Raw genomic sequence first — 21,911 nt, forward strand, 5'->3', positions numbered from 1 at the left:
CTGACGCCCGCACAGAAGAAACGGTTGTCTCGACACAAACAGAACCTACGGGTCTTAGCCAAAAAAACAACATCTGTCAAACATCGAAAGCAAATCCTGCAGAAAGGCGGTTTTCTTCAGGCTCTTTTGAACCCTGTGCTAGGTATTGTATCTGGTTTGCTCGGGACCCTGGGTCTCTGATGCGATGGAGCATACCAAAAAGATGATTTTGATTGAGCCACGTGTGTTGGACTCTTTGCGGGACTCTGCAGGTGGACCTCCAGTACCTGATGCCACCTCACAAAGTTTGAAGGACATGGATCAAGTGATGCGGGGTATTTTAGACAAGAAGGATGTGGACAAACATGAAAAAGCAGACTCCTACCAACAAGTCTTGTGGCGGTTTCTTAAGCGTGTTGAAGAATATAAAAACAAACCTCTTGGAAGAGTGGAGATAGCACAACCCTCAAAACAACCTTTGACAGAACTAAATGAGGTCGAGAAACCTCAGGACCTAGCTAGGGTAGAAAAACGAGTGTTGGAGAGTGTGCCGAAAACCTTGAAGAAGAAGGCTCAGTTGCTTTTGGATATAACCAAGGACAGTTCTGACATCAAGTGGAATGATCAAGGGCAGCTCGTGTACCAGGGACAGACAGTAGAAGGAACCAACATGGCTGATCTGGTGAATGATGCTCTTCGTTACCGTAAAAATGCACCTGATCCTCAAGGGTGGGAAGTGTTTGCAAAAGGTTTAAAAGCGGTTAATGCCCCTCGTGAACTCATTGGTCACACAGGGCGATGGGAGTGGATGCACAGCGAGGGTGGTGATAGAGGAAGACCACCCACCAGGACAAAAAGAAGAAGAAGAAGAATTGTGACTCCTTCCTCAGCATCTCCTTCTGCAGAAAGAGTATCATTTCCTTCTCCATCGCCCAAGAAGAAGACGTGGCTATCTTATTCTTGAGCAGAATGCCAGTGAAAATGAAAAAAGTCGCTGAGAAGCTGCGACGTCGATATTATGAAAGTCAACTCCCTGGAAGTTTGGGTGGAGTGGAGGCTTTGAGAAGAACCACCAGACAAGAACAAAAACAAGTTGAAAAGTGGTTGACTTTTCAAGACACCTATACACTACACAAACCTGTGCGGCGAAAGTTTACTCGTCGTCGTATTATCGTGGGTGGCATAGATCATCAGTGGCAAGCAGATTTGATTGATGTTAGAGCGCTGAGAAAAGACAATGACGGGTTTACCTACCTACTCACATGTATTGATGTGCTGAGCAAACACGCGTGGGTGGTGCCTTTGAAGGACAAAACAGGGGCCTCTCTGGTGACAGCCTTCAAAAGCATTTTTGTCCGAGGTCGTCAACCCCTGAGACTACAAACAGATAAGGGTAGCGAATTTAAAAACAAGGTGTTCCAGGATTTTTTGGACAAAACAAAAGTACACTTTTTTGTGACAGAAAATGATGACATTAAAGCCTCAATGGCGGAGCGCTTCAACCGTACCTTGAAAGACAAACTGTGGAGGTATTTCACCAGAACAAGTTCAGTGAGGTATGTGGAAGTCTTGGCTAAGCTGGTGCGTGGTTACAATCATTCCTACCACCGCAGTATTAAGAAAGCTCCTGCTGACGTAACCATCGCTAATCAGGAGGAAGTGTGGCAACGGTTGTATGGTGGTCCAACTCTCTCCAAACCACCTAAACTGAATATAGGAGACCGTGTGCGAATCAGCAAGACGAGAAGAGTCTTTAAAAAAGGTTATATGCCTTCTTGGACAGAGGAACTCTTTACCATCAGTCAAGTCAAGACAACCACACCCGTGACCTATGTGCTGAAAGATGATCACGGAGAAGAACTGTTGGGGACTTTTTATGAACAGGAACTGCAGAAAGTGGGGGAGAAAGAAATATACCGCATTGAAGCTGTTTTGGAACAACGCCCTGGAAAAGGCAAACAGAAAGAGTATTTAGTCAAATGGCTCGGCTATGACCCGTCATTCAATTCTTGGATTCCACAGACGGCACTGACCCCCTACACGGACTAGCTTCAGTGGTTCTGATGGAGGAAACTCAGAAGATTAATACGCCTCTGGATGAACCAGACAGTGTTGTTAAGCGACCAAGAACATCCAAGCTGTGGCGTGTATTTGGACGTCGTGTCCCTCGGAGCGAGATTGTCTTCCTTTGTCAGATGCTCCTTATTTATGTGGTGATTGGAGTGTCTCTGTTCAATCTGACAACCGGTCGCGGACCGGATAACTTGTGGGTGGCCCTACTGGGAAGTTGTCTCGGCTACGTGCTTCCTAATCCTTCCATTGATCCACCCTTGGTACAGTAACAACGTCTTCACTCATCATGTTCTACCTGACACTCCCCAGCAACAGCTCCTTGCAGCACTACCCTGACAACAACGCGAGTCACTACTACACAAAACTACCTCAAACAATTGACCTGGGCACCGACTACGAGTGTGGGTTGGCTGAGATTCAGTTTAACAACTCGTATGTAAATGTGGAAAAAGACACGTGTCAGTTTCGAATTTGTGTCCCATTAGGTGTTGTTATTTCTTGTGATACTCTAGTTTTACCAGAGGGGTTGTATGATTCACCTGCTTTTTTTATAGACTCACTAAACCAGCTCTTGGTTGATGTAAGTCTTACGCACTATGTAAGGTTTTATTACACCAAAGCAGCAAAAAAAGTACGTGTTAAATTACTCAAAAATATCTCGCTGTGGATGAGCCCCGAGTTGATGAGAATTTTGAAAACAGATGTCACCCAACAAAGCATCATAGGCCCTGGTCACTTTGACGGTAAAGCTATGATGGACTTACATCAAGATTTTCACGCAATATACGTGTACTGCGATTTGGTGCGCGAAAGAGTGGTCGGAGACACATTAGTCCCATTGTTGCGGACGGTGCCGATTAAAAAGAAGACTGAAGAAGTCGTTCATCATATATTTGAAAAACCCCATTACATGCCACTGACTCGTTGTCAGTTCAACACGGTGGAAATGCTTTTAACAACGGACACGGGAAAACCTATCGCATTTGAGCAAGGGAAGACGGTCGTGACGCTTCATTTTCGTCGTAGACGCACCGACCATTTGTAAAAGATGGTTCGTCTAACCCCTTTCCAGGGAAGTGGAAAACTCTATGAAGATTATTACTGCAGCCAGGTCGGCCACGGTCTCCCCGTGTTTGTAGGAGGAAGAAACTACAGAGGTCATGGCATTGGCAATCTCTTAGGGGGTATTGGTCGAGCCCTTGTACCTCTTTTGAGAAGTGGTGGAAAAGCTCTGCTGAAAGAGGGGGCTAGGACAGGTATGCAGGTGGCTCAGGATGTACTGTCTGGGCGTAGTGTTAAGTCGTCACTCCAGCAGAGAGCTAGCAATGCAGGGAAGCGCTTGTTTCACCAAGCCGTGGGTCGAGTGACAGGCACAACAGCCGCGCCACCTGGAGAACCTGCAAGGAAACGTATAAAATCATCTACACCACACCGCCAAGGTCAGACTGGGAGGCAGAAGAAGAAGAGAAGGAGGGCGACAGCAGCCGATATTTTTGGATAAGCATCATGGCGCTTGCCCACCCTCAGTCATGTGAAAGTGTACATACTGGACTGGATTTGTTTTCTGTACCCCCAACACAGACAGCTGTGCAGGAGGGAATGTTTGTAGAGTATCATCCTCTAGCTACTCTGGCCCCAGGAGCCCCTATTGAGTTTGCCATCAGTGGTGCCACATCCGAGTACCTGGATCTAAGCAACACGTATCTCCATGTGCGAGCTAAAATCACCAAAGCAGACGGAACAAACTTGGAGGCTGACTCCCCTGTGGCTCCTGTCAACTACTGGATGCACAGCCTGTTTTCCCAGGTGGATATCAGTCTCAATGATACCTTGGTGACCAATTCAGAGAACACCTACCCCTACCGTGCCTACATTGAAGCCACCCTCAACTATGGACGAGAAGCCAAGAAAAGTCACCTCACCAGTGCCATGTATTACCGAGATAGCTCCAACCACCTGGATGATACAGCAGGGGATGACAACTGGGGTTTGAAGGTACGGCGTGAGCAAACCATGCGGAGCAGAGAGGCAGACATGATGGGGCGACTTCATGCTGACATCATGCACCAGGAACGCTACATGATGAACGGCGTGGACGTGAAGATCAGACTCATTCCTTCCAAGAACATCTTCCACCTGATGTCTCCTGACCCCTTTCAGGGTTTCCGCAGTGTCATTACACATGCCTCCCTGTTTGTTCGCAAAGTCAAGTTGAACCCTGCTGTGAGCCTCGCTCACGCCAAAGCACTGGAAAAAGGCACGGCCAAGTATCCTTTGAAAAGGGTCGTGGTAAAGACTTTCTCCATTCCCACAGGCAACCACAGTGCTGTGCAGGACAACTTGTTTCTGAGTCAGACACCCAACCGCCTGGTGATTGGCTTGGTGGACAGCGCTGCTTTCAACGGACAAGCCTCACGCAATCCCTACCACTTCAAGACACAAGGATTGTCCTTTCTCAGCCTGTACCTAGACGGGAAACAGATTCCCGGCAAACCCCTGACACCGAACTTTGAACAACACCAGTATGTGAGGTCATTCTTCAGTCTCATGACGTCTACGGGTGTCGCCAACAAAGATGCGGGATCTTACATGGAGCTGCGTGATTTTGAACTGGGGTATGCTATCTACAGTTTTGACCTGAGTCCCAGTCTTCTGGATGGAGATCAGTTTGAACTGGTGAAAAGCGGTGCCCTGCGTCTGGAGCTGAAGTTCAACCAAGCCCTTCCAGCGCCTGTGATGGTGATTGTGTATGGTGAAATGGACAGCATGATCGAGATTGATCGCTCTCGCCAGGTCCTGACTGATTTTGCACTATGAACAGCAAAGACATTAGCCGAGTGTTGGGGAGAGACATTCATACCCGACGTGTGTTTCGAGGTGTGTTTCCCAGAGACAGACTCCCACGACAGGTGAATACGCGACGCCCAAGCGCTTTTGTCATCAATACAGATCGCAGTACAGGACCGGGAGAACACTGGGTGTGTGTCTGGTTTGATGGACTGGGACAAGCGGAATATTTTGATAGTTTTGGTTTACCACCCGTGCACCCCGCCATTGAAAACTTTATGCTGAAACACAGTTCAGCCCACGTGTACAACCCACGTCTTTTGCAAGACTTGACGAGTTCAGCCTGTGGCTTGTATGTATTGTACTATGTTTTGATGAAAAGCCGCGGAGCCAGTTTATTTCGAACGCTTCGTGTGTTTTCTCCCAACAGACTTTGGAGTAATGATCGAAGAGTATGGTTTTTGGTCCAACAGCTAAGAAGAAACTGAGGTCGCGTGCATCGTCTTTTGTTTAGGTCTGTAAACTGTTTTATTTCTTTTATTGGGTGTGTTTTGTGTGTGTATGTGTCTATATAAGAAGAAGGGGCGGAATCATCACCACCACTTTCATCTCGTACCCACCAAAGTAGAGAGAGGGTTAGAAGAGTGCTAGTAAGAAAAGAGAGGTACACAAAACAAAAAAAGTCATGCTGGAGACGGCCAGTCCCTCTTTAGAGCAGATGTTGGAAGAATTGGAGGCTGGTATTCTCAAAGTTAAAGATCACCTGCGAAACAGTTTGTTCTTGATGTTTGTTAGTGAGTTAAAACGCGATGTTTGCAAACGCCTTGAAGAAAAAAAGAGAGAAGAAAAAGACTATTCAACACGGTGGACTGTTGACGCCATTAGAACCGTCGCAGATAAAATCTGGGAACACCTAAATCGAGACAAAATTCTTAGTCGTTGGAATGTAGCATTACCCAAGACACATCCAGACGGGGTCTCCTGGTGGTGTTTGCGAGTTGTTGTGTGGAAGTGGACAGAAACGACAGCGTTTCGAAAAAGGGTTATCACTCATGTGACTGAACAACTGCTCTGTGAGTGATGCAACAGAGTGAAAAACGACATAGCATCCCACGTGACCTTAGGCTAACCCACTGTGGACCCGTTAAAACCAGAATAATCAAGATGTACATGAACCACGAGTGTGTATATAAGACAGGCCGGATGTAAAAAGACCACTACAGAGGATTTTTGCGGAGTCGATCATGTCTTCAGGGACCATGAAGCAGCCACCACAGCCGGCTACACGCTACCCGCTAGGTGGAAGCCTTTTTGCCTCAGTAAAAACGTGGAGAGGGGATGTAAAAATCCATATTCGCCACTATGCTGTTCCTACCCGCACCAAAGGTGGGCGTGTTGTCCCCACCCAAAGAGGAGTCACCCTGGACTTGAAAAAGTTTCAGAAACTGCTTAGAGTGCAGAAAAAACTCAAAGAAGACTTCCACCAACAGGTATCTTCTCTGTCACCCACAGAGGAGAAGCAGGAGAAAAAACATCCGAAAAATCACACAGAGTATCCGCCGTCAGACTACTACTGTTCAACACCATCAACCACAGCCACGGCTTCGACACAAAGCGAGGAATACCCTCAGCAGCTACAGCGACCCCTGTATTCCACATGTCCAGCTTACTGTCCTGTCACAACCGTAAATCCTCTTCCTGTGACACCAAGAAGTGGTTATGAAGTTGACAACTAATCCGGGGACCACCTCGTTCCTTTAAATTGACAATCATGATTTGGATTTTTTTTTTTTTTTTTTTTTTTTTTTTTTTTTAATGTATGTGTATGCAAAATGTTAATTTTTTTTTAATATTTTTAATATTCAAAAGACTGCTGTCACTTTTATAATAAAATGATCATATTGGAAAAGTTAATAACTATGTGTCTGTATAACTCTTGAATGCTACCGTGAGCAGTTTTATGTATTGTTTTGTTACTCTTTACGTCTGACTTTTTTACCTTCTTGTTTGGAAGTACTTGTGTAAACGCGCGCGCATGTGTGTGTGTGTGTGTGTGTGTGTGTGTGTGTGTGTGTGTGTGTATGTGTGTGTGTGTGTGCGTGTGTGTGTGATCGGAGGTGTGTGTGATCGGAGGTGTGTGTGATCGGAGGTGTGTGTGTGTGTGTGTGTGTTTGCACTTACATTTTATTCCCACCACACATATAATCCTACCTCTTACATAGTCTATCAACAACAAAATTAAAAAAAATTAAACAGTGTGTGATCGGAAGTGTGTGTGTGTGTGTGTGTGTGTGTGTGTGTGTGTGTGTGTGTGTGTGTGTGTGTGTGTGTGTGTTTGCACTTACATTTTATTCCCACCACACATATAACCCTACCTCTTACATAGTCTATCAACAACAAAATTAAAAAAAATTAAACACCGCAACAACGAAGAAAATAAATATCAAAAACAAAATAATACCTATCTTATCTGGTGTACCTATCAAAACCTTGTATGTAGAACAACCGTTTCTATTTTTAGTGCTGACCAATCAACAAGGTCTAACATGTTTAGGTCTTGCATCTCTGTGGTGCAATGCTCAGACGTGATCAGTCTCTAACCTAACATTATGTATGACTGACTGTAGAACAACTCGTGTTCGGTGTAAAATGTACCTCCGATGTTTATAACACCCACATAAAAAACAACAATCTGAGTCTACTTGTTAAAACTTTTGATATATGTGTACATCAGCTCCCATCCCTCTCATCAGTCGAGCTAACTTCCACACCCACCCCACACCATTTGTCTAGCACTAATCTAAGCATTAAAACCTAATCAACCCTCGGGGTAGGCAAACCACCTCCTATTAAACTTCTCTAACCGCTGGCCACCTCTGGTGGTTTTATCGGCGAAGGGGCTCCGCAAAGAGTAGGGATACCATTTTTATTACCTTATCCTGACACCTCCCCTGACAGGGCACCAAACTACATAGCTATTAAAGAGAGAGGGCTCCGCGAAGCGCGGAGAAAATGGGAGGGGATTACTGTCAATAGAAAGGAGGCGGCTCAGTAACCCAGCCGCGTTAAGCACCAATAAAAAAAGGCCGGGGGGCAGTAATCCTGTCATTACCCCACCTGGAGTGGTCATTAGTACCGAGCAACAGGTACAGGCACATGAAATCACATGACAAAATATAAAACGCAATAAACCGTTTATCCGCAATATCTCCTTATCACTACTTAAACACAGGCACCTTAACCTATCACTTTATGCTGGTCCCTACCCTTGCGCATTGCGCATTGCGCAAATAAAAAGGGTCCGGTTTATACCTTTTCCTTACTACTGCTGTGGATAGTACTTTTTGTATGTACAAGAAAGACTGTTAGAAAACTTTATGATCAAGATGTCCTGGTTCTAACTTTCCTTGCTACAGTGGAACCTCCCTTTAAGACCTGAGAAAATCAAGTCTTGAAAAGGAGGGAGTTTTAAAATGGAGGTAAATTTACAAAGCTTATGAAACAAAGAATCTGAAAAAGGAAATTGAAAGTCACATATTGGAGAAAGTCTTAATTTGGGGGGGGGGGGGGGAGGGGGGGGGGTGTCTTAAAAGGGGTGTTCCACTGTATTGAAAAAAAAAGTGTTCTTTTTGTTTTAGATCACCTCATTTTGTGCCCAAAGAAAATACTTTTTAATCAACCCTTAAAGAGTTTCCTTGACATATATCATGATGAAGTGTTTAACATTAGTTCGGTTTCCATATGAATGGAAATTGACATCACTGAGGCTCTAAAAGGGAAGGAAAGAGACATGTTTTGTGCCAGGAAAGGGAAGTAACCAGAGTATTTATTTATTTATTTATTTATTTATTTATTAAGGAGATTTCTATAGCGCATAACTAAAAGCACTTTGCGCTTATCTTCTGTGCCAGGTGGAGAATTTCACAGTGTCGTTCTCTGACGGCCGCGCCCTGTGCTGCCTGCTGCACCACTACCACCCCTCCCTCCTCCCCCTCCACAACATCCACTTCCACACCTCACAGAGCGTCCAGGAGGCTGCCGAGAATGAGGAGGACGGAACTTTTGACGAGGAGGCGGAGCTTAGCCAGGACTGGGGAACCAATCAGTTTGGAGGTTGGTGCAGCTTTAACGAGTGCATAATTATGGCGAGGCCAGAAGCTGCAATTTTGGCAGTCACTAATACAGTTCAGGAAAAAAACACCTTTTAAGATCCTCTTTTTTCAGACTTTCTGTTCATAGCCTCTGTAAATTAACCCCCATTTTAAGACTCCCTCCTTTTTAAGACCTGATTTTCTCACATGTTTGGAGGTCTTAAAATGGGGGTTCCAGTGTAATTCAGGCAGCAGTTTGTTTGTTCGTTCATGGGCTGAAACTCCCACGGCTTTTACGTGTATGACCGTTTTTACCCCGCCATTTAGGCAGCCAATATGCCGCTTTCGGAGGAAGCATGCTGGGTATTTTTGTGTTTCTATAACCCACCGAACTCTGACATGAATTACAGGATCTTTTTCGTGCGCACTTGGTCTTGTGCTTGCGTGTACACACGGGGGGTGTTCGGACACCGAGGAGAGTCTGCACACAAAGTTGACTCTGAGAAATAAATCTCTCGCCGAACGTGGGGACGAACTCACGCTGACAGCGGCCAACTGGATACAAATCCAGCGCGCTACCGACTGAGCTACATCCCCGCCCTTCAGGCAGCAGTGTGTAGGGGAGAAAAAAAACGGTCTGAACAAAGGAAAAGTAAAGATCATTCCTATTTCCTAAGTTTGTGGTTCCAAAGCTTTATATAGAGATTTAAAAATAAGAATGCACCGTGAGGTTTTGAATTGGCGTTATTAATGGTGGTGGGCTTTTGAGAAGAGGCTGATGAGAGCTGGATTTAGAATTTTGCAGTCTTTGGAGTCTTCTTGTACTTATTTAAGTTGTAGCACTGTGTTTTCTTTCAATCTCGTTTGATCATTCTATTCTATTGCTTTATTGTCTTATGCTGAGTTTCTTATTCTTAAAATGTTTGACTGATCACAAAAACATTTTTGACCACAGGAGAGATGGACCAGTCCCTGTTTGAGAAACTGCTGGCCAATGAGAAAGAAAACTTCAAGACGCTCTATGAGAAGGTAAGACTGAGCCCTTGGCTGATATATATATGGCTGGATAGATGTGTTCAAAATGTGATTTTTTCCTTATTAGCTCTTATCATTAAAGCTGTTAGCATTATGCAGCTGGGTTTTGTCTCTTGCAGTCTGTCATCCTCAGATTTTGTTTCCTTTCTGACATAAGTCCACCCATTTACAGTAAAAGACAATGTTGGGAAATAACTCAAGTTTGTATGGGTTGTGTAAGAGTTGCTTTTCCATAATAACACTGTGACATTGTAGGCCAATCACTAGCAAACAGCGTGTCTCCGCACGAGGCTGCAATCTGTGCCAGTGAAATCATGCCAACGACTCACATCCCAGTGAGGATTAGCTACAATCTGTGCTTTTTCTTCACTGTCTGCTCAATATATCTCTTTTGTTCGAAAGTACACACATCAGAGCTGACAATCCGCATTGCCGATGTGATCGCGTTCCTCAGTGCACAGATCAAGAGACCATGTGTTGAGACAACCCGCTTGCTAGTGATTGGCCTACAACGTCACCTGCTGCTTGACTCAAGCTTTCCAAGGAAAGGCAACTCTTTCACAACCCATACAGTTATTTCCGGTATTCGTCTATTAGCCGCATATATGAGAGTTTATTGTGTAGATTATATGATAAGCTGTTTACTGGTGGAAAAGGGGAGGGGTAGATGAACTGACATTGTCTGTGTTTTGTCATGTGTTGCTGCGTCCACTCACCAATGAATGAAAAAATGACCGTCAAGACTAGAAGCTTTTTCCCATGACAGGTGTCCGAGCTGGGAGGAATCCCGCTGATGCTGAAAGCGTCCGACATGTGTAACACCATCCCTGACGAACGCGTCGTTGTGACGTACGTGTCCTACATGTGTTCCCGTCTTCTGGACCTGCGGGAGGAGACGCGCGCTGCACGGATCATCCAGCTTGGCTGGCGGCGTTTCTGTCTGCGTCGCTCAGCCAGGATGCGACAGGTGGGTTTGCAGGAACGCAGTGAACACGGCATGAGCGAACATATGATTATTAGGTCATTTTATGATTTTCTGAAAATGTCAAAGCTACAGGAGTCATTCTCGAGATTCGTTCAAGCCTGTTAAAAAAATGTGTGTGTGTGTGTGTGTGGTGTGGTGTGTGTGTGTGTGCTCATTGTAATTATGTAATGAGAGTGAGCAAAGCTGTGCTTCATACGTACCTTTGCGTCCTGATTTATTTTAGTAAACAAAAACCAACACCAACAACACAAAAGCTCTTCAGCTTCAGGGGGCTTTATCCCCTGGCCCTTACTGAGGGCCTTCTGCAGCCCCGAGACCCTGCCTTTCCTGGCAGTAGAAACAGAGATGTCAGAATCCTGCGTCTGGCGAGTCGATACAGTGTTCTAGATGATAGAACGTGTAGCAAAGACCTGTACGCGTACGTGTAGATATTGTGTCACCTGTGACTCACTTTTTTTCTCCATGTTCCAAATGCATACGTTGTTTTGCTCCCGGTACACACTGCTCAAAAGTTGGGCATCTAGATCTGTCTATTGCAGGGGTGCATGTTTGTGCTGGATGCTGTCATTTGAGCAATTTGATATGTGCCCTGTGACGCAAGAAAACAAGCTCTGGAGCAAGTTAGAGTAATGACCCTATCATGTTAATGGTGGCTGGGGAACATTTTCAGGCAAACCTTTGATACCCCACATGCATCTTTGTAAACAAAGGGGATATTATTATCCCAGACGTGTGGATTTCAAACATTTCATGTTACAATGCAGGATCTTTAAATAGCCTTGAGATATGGCAACTTCTCTTCCTATGAAAGCAGAATCTAAAAACAGAAATACTCCCAAGAGTTTAAGAATACACTGTAAGCATGAAGGTAGAATTAGATGACAGCGGTGATGTGAAAATAACAAGAGTGAAGAGTAGCAGCAGTCTGTCTTTGACACAAATTACAACTTTCTGTACAATAATTATTTTACAGAAGCAAATGGCAGCCTGCATTGTGATCCAGAGAGCGTGGAGAGAGTATAATGCCATCAAGACAGAGCAGAGACAAGAGACAGCGGCGGTGTGTCTTCAGGCGGCGTGGAGGGGGCGTCGGGCTCGGGTGCGAACCAATCTCCTTAAAATGGCCAAGCAAGATAGCCTGCTGCACCGAGCAGCAACCACGATACAGGTGGGTCACTTAGGGTTGTGCACCCAGTCTTGCATCTTTCTGTGTATACTTGAGGAATACTGCCTGTCCACACAGCTGCCACAACAATACTGGTCCTCAGTATGACAATAACATAGCATAATGACTATTTTTTGTTAATCTTTTATTTCTACATTCGTGGTACGGTGAGGAAAGAGATTATTGAGAGAAAAAGTGCATTGAATTTTACTTACATTTGCTTGATTTTAAAATTTGATGTGAGTTATATTTTTACCAGGCAGGTAGTCGTTGTGCTATTGAGATGTAATCTCAGTAACAGACTATTTGTATTCACACATGATGATCAAGTACTCTTCTTGCACATTTACAGCAACTGATCTGTGACAGTTTTCAATTTCTTTTTTCCCTACCCTTTACAGACGTCTGCTCGATGTTTCCTGGCCAAACAGCGACTCTGTCGTCAGAAGCAATCAGCCCTGACCATCCAGTGGTGGCTCAGAGCACACAAGGCTCGTCTGGCATTCAACAGGAAGCGCCAGGCCTGCCGTCTCATTCAGTCACGCTACCGCGCACGCAGCAAGGGGGCTACAGTTCGCAAACAGTTCCTCCAGGCTAAACAGTCGGCCACAGTGATCCAGCGAGCCTACCGACAGAAGAGGGAGAGACAGAGAGAGGAGGGAGACAGAGCAGCATGTACGTTGCAGAGCGCATGGAAAGGGAGGAAATGCAGGCGGGAGTTTCTCCGACAGAGACAAGCAGCTACTTGCATTCAGGCGTGGTGGAAAGCGGATCGCGCTCAGACTGGGTTCCTGATGCAGAAAACAGCGGCCACCATCATCCAGCAACAGTTCAGAGCGGTCAAGTTGGGTGCTGAGGTCAGACAGGAGTTCCAGCAGAAACGTTGTTCAGCCGTAACACTCCAAAAGCACATCAGAGGCTCCCAACAACGCAAGCAGTTTCTTCAACAGAAGAGGTCAGCCCTTGTCATACAGAAACACTTCCGTTGTTACAAGTACTCGGTCAAGTACCGAGCCCTAAGACTGGCGGCTGTCATCCTTCAGCGAGCTGTGCGTGCCCATCAATCAAGAAACTCAGCAAAGCAGCAGTACATCAACATAAAACAGGCAGCTGTCATCATTCAGCGAGCTGTGCGCGCCCATCAATCAAGAAACTCAGCAAGGCAGCAGTACATCAACATGAAACAGGCAGCTGTCGTTATTCAGCAAGCTGTACGCGCCCATCAATCAAGAAACTCGGCAAAGCAGCAGTACATCAAAATGAAACGGGCAGCTGTCGTTATTCAGCAAGCTGTGCGCGCCCATCAATCAAGAAACTCAGCAAGGCAGCAGTACATCAACATAAAACAAGCAGCTGTCGTTATTCAGAGGTGGTTCCGGCAGCAGAAAGAGAAACGGGAAGCCAGGAAGCAGGCGGCTGTTGTTCTGATTCAGGCCTTTATCCGAGGGCACCTTGCACGCAGAGAGGCTGAGGCTTTACGTATGGCAGCAAGGAGAGAGGCAGCAGCTCTGGTTATCCAAATTGCGTACAGAACTCTGAAAGCTTGCAGAAAACTTGAGGCTCTGCGTCTGGAAGGAAGGAGAGAGGCAGCAGCTCTGGTCATCCAAACTGCCTACAGAACTCTGAAAGCTTGCAGAAAACTTGAGGCTTTGCATCTGGAAGCAAGGAGAGAGGGAGCAGCTCTAGTTATCCAAACTGCTTACAGAAGTCGCACAGCTCGCAGGCAGCTTGAGGCTCTGCGGCGGGAGGCGAGGCGAAACAAGGCAGCACTGACCATGCAGGCTTACTTCAGAGGATCTGTAGCTCGCAGGGAGGCAAGGCTGTTACATACGGAGGCGCTGAGAGAGGTGTGTGCGGTGAGAATCCAGTCAGCTTACCGGAGATACTGTGCCGTCAAAACGCTGAGAGCTCTGCAGCTGGAGGCACGGAGACGGGCAGCCGCTGTCAAAATCCAGTCTGGTTACCGCAGATACCTGGCAGTCAAAGAAGTGAGAGCGTTACGCCAGGAAGCCATGAGACACCTGAGCGCTGTCAGGATTCAGACGGTGTACCGCATGCACCGTGCACGCCGACAGGTGAGCGCCTTGAGGGAGGCGGCCAGGAGGGAGAAAGCAGCCACGAAGATCCAGGCCTCGGTCAGAGGCTACCACCAGTGGAGGCGCTACAAGACCCTGCAGAGGTCCGTGATTCTGCTGCAGGCGCAAGTCCGTGGCCAGCAGGCCAGACGAAAGTACCAGGAGATGAAACAGGTGCTGACCATGCTGGCAGACTACCAGCAGACACACGACAGGTTCCAGGCCGTGGTGGCAGACCTTCTCCGGCGATGGAACTCTGCAGTGGCTGTACAGAAATACTGGAGAGGCCACAAGCAGAGGCAGAGTTTCCTGGAGACAAAATATGCCGCCACTCAACTTCAAGCTGCAGCGAGGGGACGAGCGGTCAGAAAAAGCTATCTGCTCATGGTCAAGTCTGTAACGGTGGTTCAGAGACGGTTCCGGGCTCGCCGCGTCGGTCAGGCCACACGCCTACAGTATCAGCTGATGCTGGGTGCAGCTGTCGTTATTCAGTCTTCCTGGAAGGCCTACGTGGTGCGATCGTATTACCTGCAGCTGAGATCTCGTGTTGTCCTTGCTCAGTCCCACTGTCGTCGCTTCCTGGAGCAGAGATGGTTCCAGAGACAGCGGCAATCTGCCGTGTGTCTGCAGAGACGATTCAGGGCCAAGCTGCTTTGTGGGGAGGCAGCGAGAGATTACCAGAGGTTCCGCCAAACTGTCATTCAGCTTCAGGCTAGAGCAAGGGGCTGTCAGCAGCGCCAGTATTTCCTGAGGTTGCGGCAGGCGAGCGTGGCAATTCAGACAGCGGTAAGGAGGTGGAGCGTTCAGAGACGGTATCAGGCACAGCACCAGGCGGCCGTCACGCTTCAGCGACGATGGAGATCAAGTCTTCAGTGCAGACAAGAGGTTGAGCGCTACACACTCACCAAAAAAGCTGTCACCTGTATTCAGGCCTGGGTCAGAGGTCATCTCGCACGCAAGCGTGTCCATGGTCTCCACAGGGCAGCGACGGTGATCCAGCGAGACTTCAGACGACACCAGGCTAGGCAATGGTTTCTGCGAACGAAGCATGCAGTGATCACACTTCAGTGCCACATGAGAGCTTTCCTGTCTGGTCGACAGCAGCAGAAAGAATTTGCGTCTACTCGCACAGCCTGCGTGACCATCCAGTCGGCGTACAGAGGCTGGGTTGCCAGGCAACGCTTCATCAAGGTGAGAGAAAGCACGGTCAAGATTCAGTCAGCCGTGCGAGGGTTCCAGCAAAGGCGGCGATACCAGGCTGTCCGCAGAGCCGCCATCGATTGCCAGAGACACTACAGAGCTAAATGTGTGGGTCAGATTTTCCGCGCCGCTTTCCTCATGATCAGAGATGCTGCTGTGGTCATTCAAAAAAATGCAAGAGGACACATTGCACGGCAGGAGTACCAGCATCAGAAATCGGCCGCTCTGATTGTACAGGCACACACCAGAGGCTGGCTACAGCGGAAGGAGTACGCACAGAAGAAACAGGCTGTGATCTGCATCCAGAGATGGCTAAGAGCGAAGAACTCTGTTGCTGCCATCAGAGCTGACTTTCTGTGCAAACGACAAGCTGTCGTGACGTTACAGACGGCATGGAGAGAGCACCATCACAGACAAGAAGAGAAGAGGAACTGTGCGGCCACAGTGATCCAAAAACATTACCGTCGTGCCGTACAACAGAAGAAATACAGCAAAGATGTGGAGAGGGTTGTACGTCTACAGGCCTGCATGCGAGGGTGCCTCATCCGGAGATCATCCACAGTGACAAAGGAAGCTGTCCTGAAGATCCAGAGACGGTGGAGAGAAACACTGTTGACGCGTCAGATTCGTCGCAACTTTCTTCTCAAAGTGGGAGCTGCTGTTGTCATACAGTCCCAGTACCGCGGGCACCAAACACGCATCTATTACAACATGGCTGTGCAGCGTGTTATCCTGCTGCAGGCTGTGTTCAGAGGCTGCGTACAGCGACAGCGTTATCAAACGCTGCGACAGACCGTTATACGGCTTCAACGAAATGTCCGAAGCAATGCACTTTGCCGACAAGAACGCAGCAGTTTCCTTGAAAAGAGACAGTCGGTCGTATGCATACAACAAGCATTCCGTCGGTGGCAAGCCAGAGAGAAGCAGGCAAAGATTCAAGCAGCAGTTTGCATACAGTCCTACGCCAGAATGTTGCCTGTCAGGAGAGAATTTCTTTGCACACAGAAGGCAGTGATTACACTACAGTCTGCAGCACGAGGGCATCATGCTCGGCAGATGCTTCACAAGAAAAAGTCGGCCATCCTTTTAATCCAGAACAGAGTTCGCTTCTTCCTTCTTGTTCGCCACTTGCAACTTGAAGTTCACAAACAAAGATGTGCTGCCGTCAAAATCCAGCAAGCTTTCCGTAAACACCAAGCTCGACTTCTGGCCAGGAAAACACAAGCTGCTTGTCAGATTCAGGCCACTTTCCGTGGTTTTGTTCAGCGCCAAGATTTCCTGCGCAAGAAGCAAGCAACCTTGACCTTACAGAGTGCATTCAGGGGACGGAGGGATAGGAGACTTGCAGAACAGAAGAGGAGACGAGTAGGAGCAGCCTTGACCTTGCAGAGATGCTTCAGAGCTTGGAAAGTGGGGCAACTTGAAAAGGTAAAAATCTCTCCATTTGTTTCCTTTTTTGACTCACATGCGAAGCAAAAGTGAGTCTATGTACTCACCCGAGTCGTCCGTCCGGACGTCCGTCCGGCCGTCCGGAAAACTTTAACGTTGGATATTTCTTGGACACTATTCAGTCTATCAGTACCAAATTTGGCAAGATGGTGTATGATGACAAGGCCCCAAAAAACATACATAGCATCTTGACCTTGCTTCAAGGTCAAGGTCGCAGGGGCCATAAATGTTGTCTAAAAAACAGCTATTTTTCATATTTTTTCCATTTTCTCTGAAGTTTTTGAGATTCAATACCTCACCTATATATGATATATAGGGCAAAGTAAGCCCCATCTTTTGATACCAGTTTGGTTTACCTTGCTTCAAGGTCAAGGTCACAGGAGCTCTTCAAAGTTGGATTGTATACATATTTTGAAGTGACCTTGACCCTGAACTATGGAAGATAACTGTTTCAAACTTAAAAATTATGTGGGGCACATGTTATGCTTTCATCATGAGACACATTTGGTCACATATGATCAAGGTCAAGGTCACTTTGACCCTTATGAAATGTGACCAAAATAAGGTAGTGAACCACTAAAAGTGACCATATCTCATGGTAGAAAGAGCCAAAAAGCACCATTGTACTTCCTATGTCTTGAATTAACAGCTTTGTGTTGCATGACCTTGGATGACCTTGACCTTGGGTCAAGGTCACATGTATTTTGGTAGGAAAAATGTGTAAAGCAGTTCTTAGTGTATGATGTCATTGCTAGGTTTAGTTATTTGACCTTGACCCTGAAGGTCAAGGTCATGTAAAGGTCAAGGTCAAGCATGTGAGTCGTATGGGCTTTGCCCTTCTTGTTTCTTTGTTTCTTCTGTTGGAGTTGGCTTTTAGTTTATTTGCTTTTATGTGGTTATTCGTGTGTGTGTGGTTCTGATTTGTTCATATGCCGTATGGAATTTCTATCGCTTTCAATCCATTTGTGTTGAGGCCAATTATTTCCCCTTATCATTGATTGAGAATTCATCATTGCTGTTCGTAGTTTTGAAGGTACATGCCGTTGTTTAAATGTGTACCTGTTTGATTTTGGATCGCAGAGTGGAACAAGCAACATGAACTGACACCCTTATTGCATGGATACATTTCCATGGCCTTGTCAAAGATTGTATCATACGTATGCACCCACAAGCTAAAGGAGACACAAAATAATTAGGAATAATACATTTTTGTTATATTATACACTTAAAAGAGGACTAGGTTGTGAACACAATTTGATGTTGTTCAGAGAATATTCAAGCTGAGCGTCTGGTATGGCTGCTGATTGCATTGACCATTGAAGAACATTGAGAGATTAGAGGTGAGAGTCTGATGTGGATGCTAACTGCATTATGCATACAAACTATGTGTTTCAGAAGAAGCAGGCACAGAGGGCAGAGTTTCTGCAGCGTTTTGTGGCGGTTGCTCGCCGTCATGTTGCCGTGGTGACGATTCAGCGGTGGCACCGACGTTGTGTGATGATGAGGCAGGCCCAGAGACAGCTGCACTACATTGTTCTGCTGCAGGTGTGTTGATCTCTCACCCCTCACCTCCCCCTCCTCCCCAATACAGCTCCCCTCCCATCCCCACCCCAGATCCTTTTGTTTTGTGTGAGAGAGAATCGGCAAATAACTGAGCAGTAGGCTGCATGTAGTGGACAAAAATTACTTTATTAAGTTCACATATCCTTGAAATTAGAAAAGAGAGTGGTGTCTATTTAAGGCTGGAGGTTTGGGTGAGAGATCTGGTTTAACTAAAGGAATCTCAAAACTGTCTTTAAAATAAGTTTTGGTTGACAGGTCGTTTTGTTTTGCTGGAAAAAAAGAATGGCTGTTTTTACTCTAAATCTTTTATGCATGTACAATGTACAATAAAAATAACTCCAACGTGACTGTGTCTCGTGTGTGTGTATTTTCAGCGTCGTATGAGAGCCTTCTTGCAGCGAGTGCGCTTCCTGCGAGCCAGACAGGAGGCACAGGAGCGACGAGAGCGACAGGAGAGAGCGGCAACACTCATCCAGTCAGCTGTCAGGAAATGGCTGATCGGGCAGAAAGAGAAACGACGCATAAAGCAGATCACCATGGTTCAGGTATGGAAGAGAGACATTATCCCAGTGTTGTTCTCAGGCCACGGTCTTCAGTCATTTACGCACTTGTTTTTGATTTGACGTATTGGTCTGACCCCTGGCTAGTCGACCGTTCGATAGTTTTGACACGTAGGAAGTGTTCTGACAAAACAAAGTTTTTGTCTCCAGGACAGTTGGATCATTGTATAATTTCAATCTAGGTCCAACTGACCTATTGTCGTCAGTATGGGAGCGACACTGTTATCCTCTCATGATGTTTGAAGCATAGTGTTTAAGTTCCTCTTTCAACTTGTGCCTTATTTGCTAGTTTTGTACTGCATAAAGCAATTCAGTCTCAGTGTTGTTCCCACAGACTTCTGTCTGTGGTCATTTGTGGATACTTTTGAAACTGTCGCATTGTTCTGACCCCAGGCTGGTCGAATGTCCGATAGCTTTGACACATGGGGTGTCTTTTGACACATGGGGTGTCTTTTGACACATGGGGTGTCTTTTGACACACCATTTTATTTGCAGCCAGGACATTTTGATGGACATATATTTTTGAATCCAAGTCCAACAGACCTATTGTCCTCTATGTCTGGGAACAACTCACTACTCTAGTCTTAGTGTCCTGTGCTGAGATTTGCAGCTTTCATTAAATTCACATCTTCATGCTAGGATCTTCCTTGCTACTGTTGTACTGACCTCTTTCGGTGCAAAGTCAAGGCATACTGTATGTAGTCAAGTTTCTCGTGAAACCAAGCCTGTTCAATGAGGAACAGAGACTAAGCATCTTTGGTGCCGCAAACATAAAATTGACCGATTTTCTCTTTGTTTTGACATCTCATATCAGTGTGTATTAAAGTGAAACCAAGCCTGTTCCATCAGCAGCAGCGACTGTAAGCATCTTATAATTATTCATACCCATAATTTACTGACTTTCTCTTTGTTTTGACATCTCATGTCAAGTTTTTGTCGTTGTTTTGTTTTGTTGTGGAAAAAGAACGGTTTGTTTGTTGTTTTTATTGTAACTCAAAGTAGCTTCAGATGAACGTATTAAAGTTTCTCGTAAAACCAAGCCTGTTCCATCAGGAACAGTGACAGTAAGCATTGGTGCCGCTGACATAAAATTGACCAACTTTCTCCTTGTTTTGACGCCAGGCACTGTGGCGTGGGCGACGCCTGCGACTGAGCCTGACCAGCAAGAAGATCGCGGCAGCCAGGCGACGAGTGCAGGAGGCCAACGACAAGGCGACGGAGGACAAGAAACTGAGGAACCGAACCACGTCCGCCCTGGACTTCCTGCTGAACTACAAGCAGCTGGCCTACATTCTGGACGCTCTCATGCACTTGGGTATGAATTTTTGTTGTTGTTGTTGTTGCTGCCTTGACACCTGGTCCTAGTCCCAGTGTGCTCTCACACCGCCACGTCCCAGCATTCACTGCTCTCACACCGCCACGTCCCAGCATTCACTGCTCCATCCACATCTGAATTCCGTTCCGCTGCCACATTTATCGATTTACAGAAGGGTATATGAATGAATGTTGATACAGTGGAACATGTCTATAACGACCAGCTAAGGGATCAACAAAAAGTGGTCTTTATAGACGGGTGGTCGCTATGGAAGGTGAATTGGATAGAAAAAACTTGTTTGAGATCCTGTGTGGTAATCTTAATTAGCAGGTGGTCGCTATGAAGAGGTGGTTGCTAGGGCAGGTTCGACGGTGGTTGTGTACAGCAGGGGCCTTGTTAACTAGTCATTTCAGGAGTTTTACCCGTAAAAGACAAGTACATGAAATAAAATGAGCTGTCAGTCATACATATCAGTTCAAATTCATTTTGACAAAGGTTTTCCTTCACAAATGGGACATGGATATTGACAGTGTGTGCTAGACTTGACTTGAGCATTTTGAGTTACAGAGTGGCTGATTTCTGTGAGAGCTAGGATTGGTGCTTGTGGAGAGATACCGGTTTGGAAAATACCTGGCAAAGTGCTGTGAATACACAGCTTTGATCTGGCACCACCAACTCTTACAATATATTTCCATCCTACCACCTCACGTAATTCTAGAATACTTTGAATTCTAAAAGTGGCCAGAAAGTACACATTCACAAAGGAACTGTGAACAGACAATTTCTTTTTGTCAATCTGTTTTTGTGAACAGACGATTTCCAAACAGCTTTTTTTTACCATTGTTCCCTGTGTGTGTGTGTGTGTGTGTTGTAGACGTGGCAACACGGTTGTCATGGCGATGCTGTGAGCGGCTGGTGGAGGTGAACGCGGTGGATGTCATCTATCGTCTGATCCTCAGCTGTAACCGCAGTCTGCCACACATGGAGCTCATCAAGTACTCTGTCAGCGTGCTCCTCAACCTGGCCAAGGTATGTGTGTGTAACCAGGTGCACCGAGCACTCTAGTCTAATCACATGGAGCTCATCAAGTACTCTGTCAGCGTGCTCCTCAACTTGGTCAAGGTATGTGTGTGTAACCAGGTGCACCGAGCACTCTAGTCTAATCACATGGAGCTCATCAAGTACTCTGTCAGCGTGCTCCTCAACCTGGCCAAGGTATGTGCAGACCTGTTTACTCTTACGGAATGGGCGGAAGTTTTACGGATTTAAGATCGTCTTTCCGCTTGTCCGCGCACTGCTTGAAATCTTCCGCAATTTGGCGCGATTTCGAGAAAAAAATATTTGTGATGTTTTCGGTAAAAAGTTGCGATAGTTTTCTCAGTATTAAGACGTCTTTCGTCAATTTCCGGTTAGAACGGTGTCTTCTTCCGGGACTTTGGTTACACGTGTTGCCTGTTGGTGTCCTTTTGCAAAATGCCTCCAAAAAGAAAGGAACAACACCGACACCGACACGAAACTGACGATGAAGAGCGCGATAGTGCGTGTGGGGCAGAGAAGAAGAGAATCTATTATCAGAAGTGGAAAGAAGATTACTCAAAGAAGTATCCGGACTTGACGGTTTCCAGGAAATTTGG

At 46.3% G+C, this 21,911-nt stretch overlaps 1 protein-coding gene across 1 annotated transcript in view; it reads left to right on the forward strand.

Moving 5' to 3' along the window:
• Positions 1–21,911, forward strand: part of LOC138949126 (abnormal spindle-like microcephaly-associated protein homolog) — a 49,695-nt gene that overhangs the window by 25,432 nt on the left and 2,352 nt on the right. The window contains exons 15-23 of the mRNA XM_070320885.1: positions 8,751–8,952; positions 9,886–9,959; positions 10,732–10,932; positions 11,924–12,118; positions 12,517–16,818; positions 18,235–18,384; positions 18,777–18,947; positions 20,085–20,277; positions 21,152–21,306. Of these exons, the coding sequence (XP_070176986.1) occupies positions 8,751–8,952; positions 9,886–9,959; positions 10,732–10,932; positions 11,924–12,118; positions 12,517–16,818; positions 18,235–18,384; positions 18,777–18,947; positions 20,085–20,277; positions 21,152–21,306 (5,643 nt within the window). The remainder of the gene's footprint in view (positions 1–8,750; positions 8,953–9,885; positions 9,960–10,731; positions 10,933–11,923; positions 12,119–12,516; positions 16,819–18,234; positions 18,385–18,776; positions 18,948–20,084; positions 20,278–21,151; positions 21,307–21,911) is intronic.

The sequence above is a fragment of the Littorina saxatilis genome, linkage group LG15 (genome assembly GCF_037325665.1).
Source record: "Littorina saxatilis isolate snail1 linkage group LG15, US_GU_Lsax_2.0, whole genome shotgun sequence".
NCBI classification, from domain to species: domain Eukaryota; kingdom Metazoa; phylum Mollusca; class Gastropoda; order Littorinimorpha; family Littorinidae; genus Littorina; species Littorina saxatilis.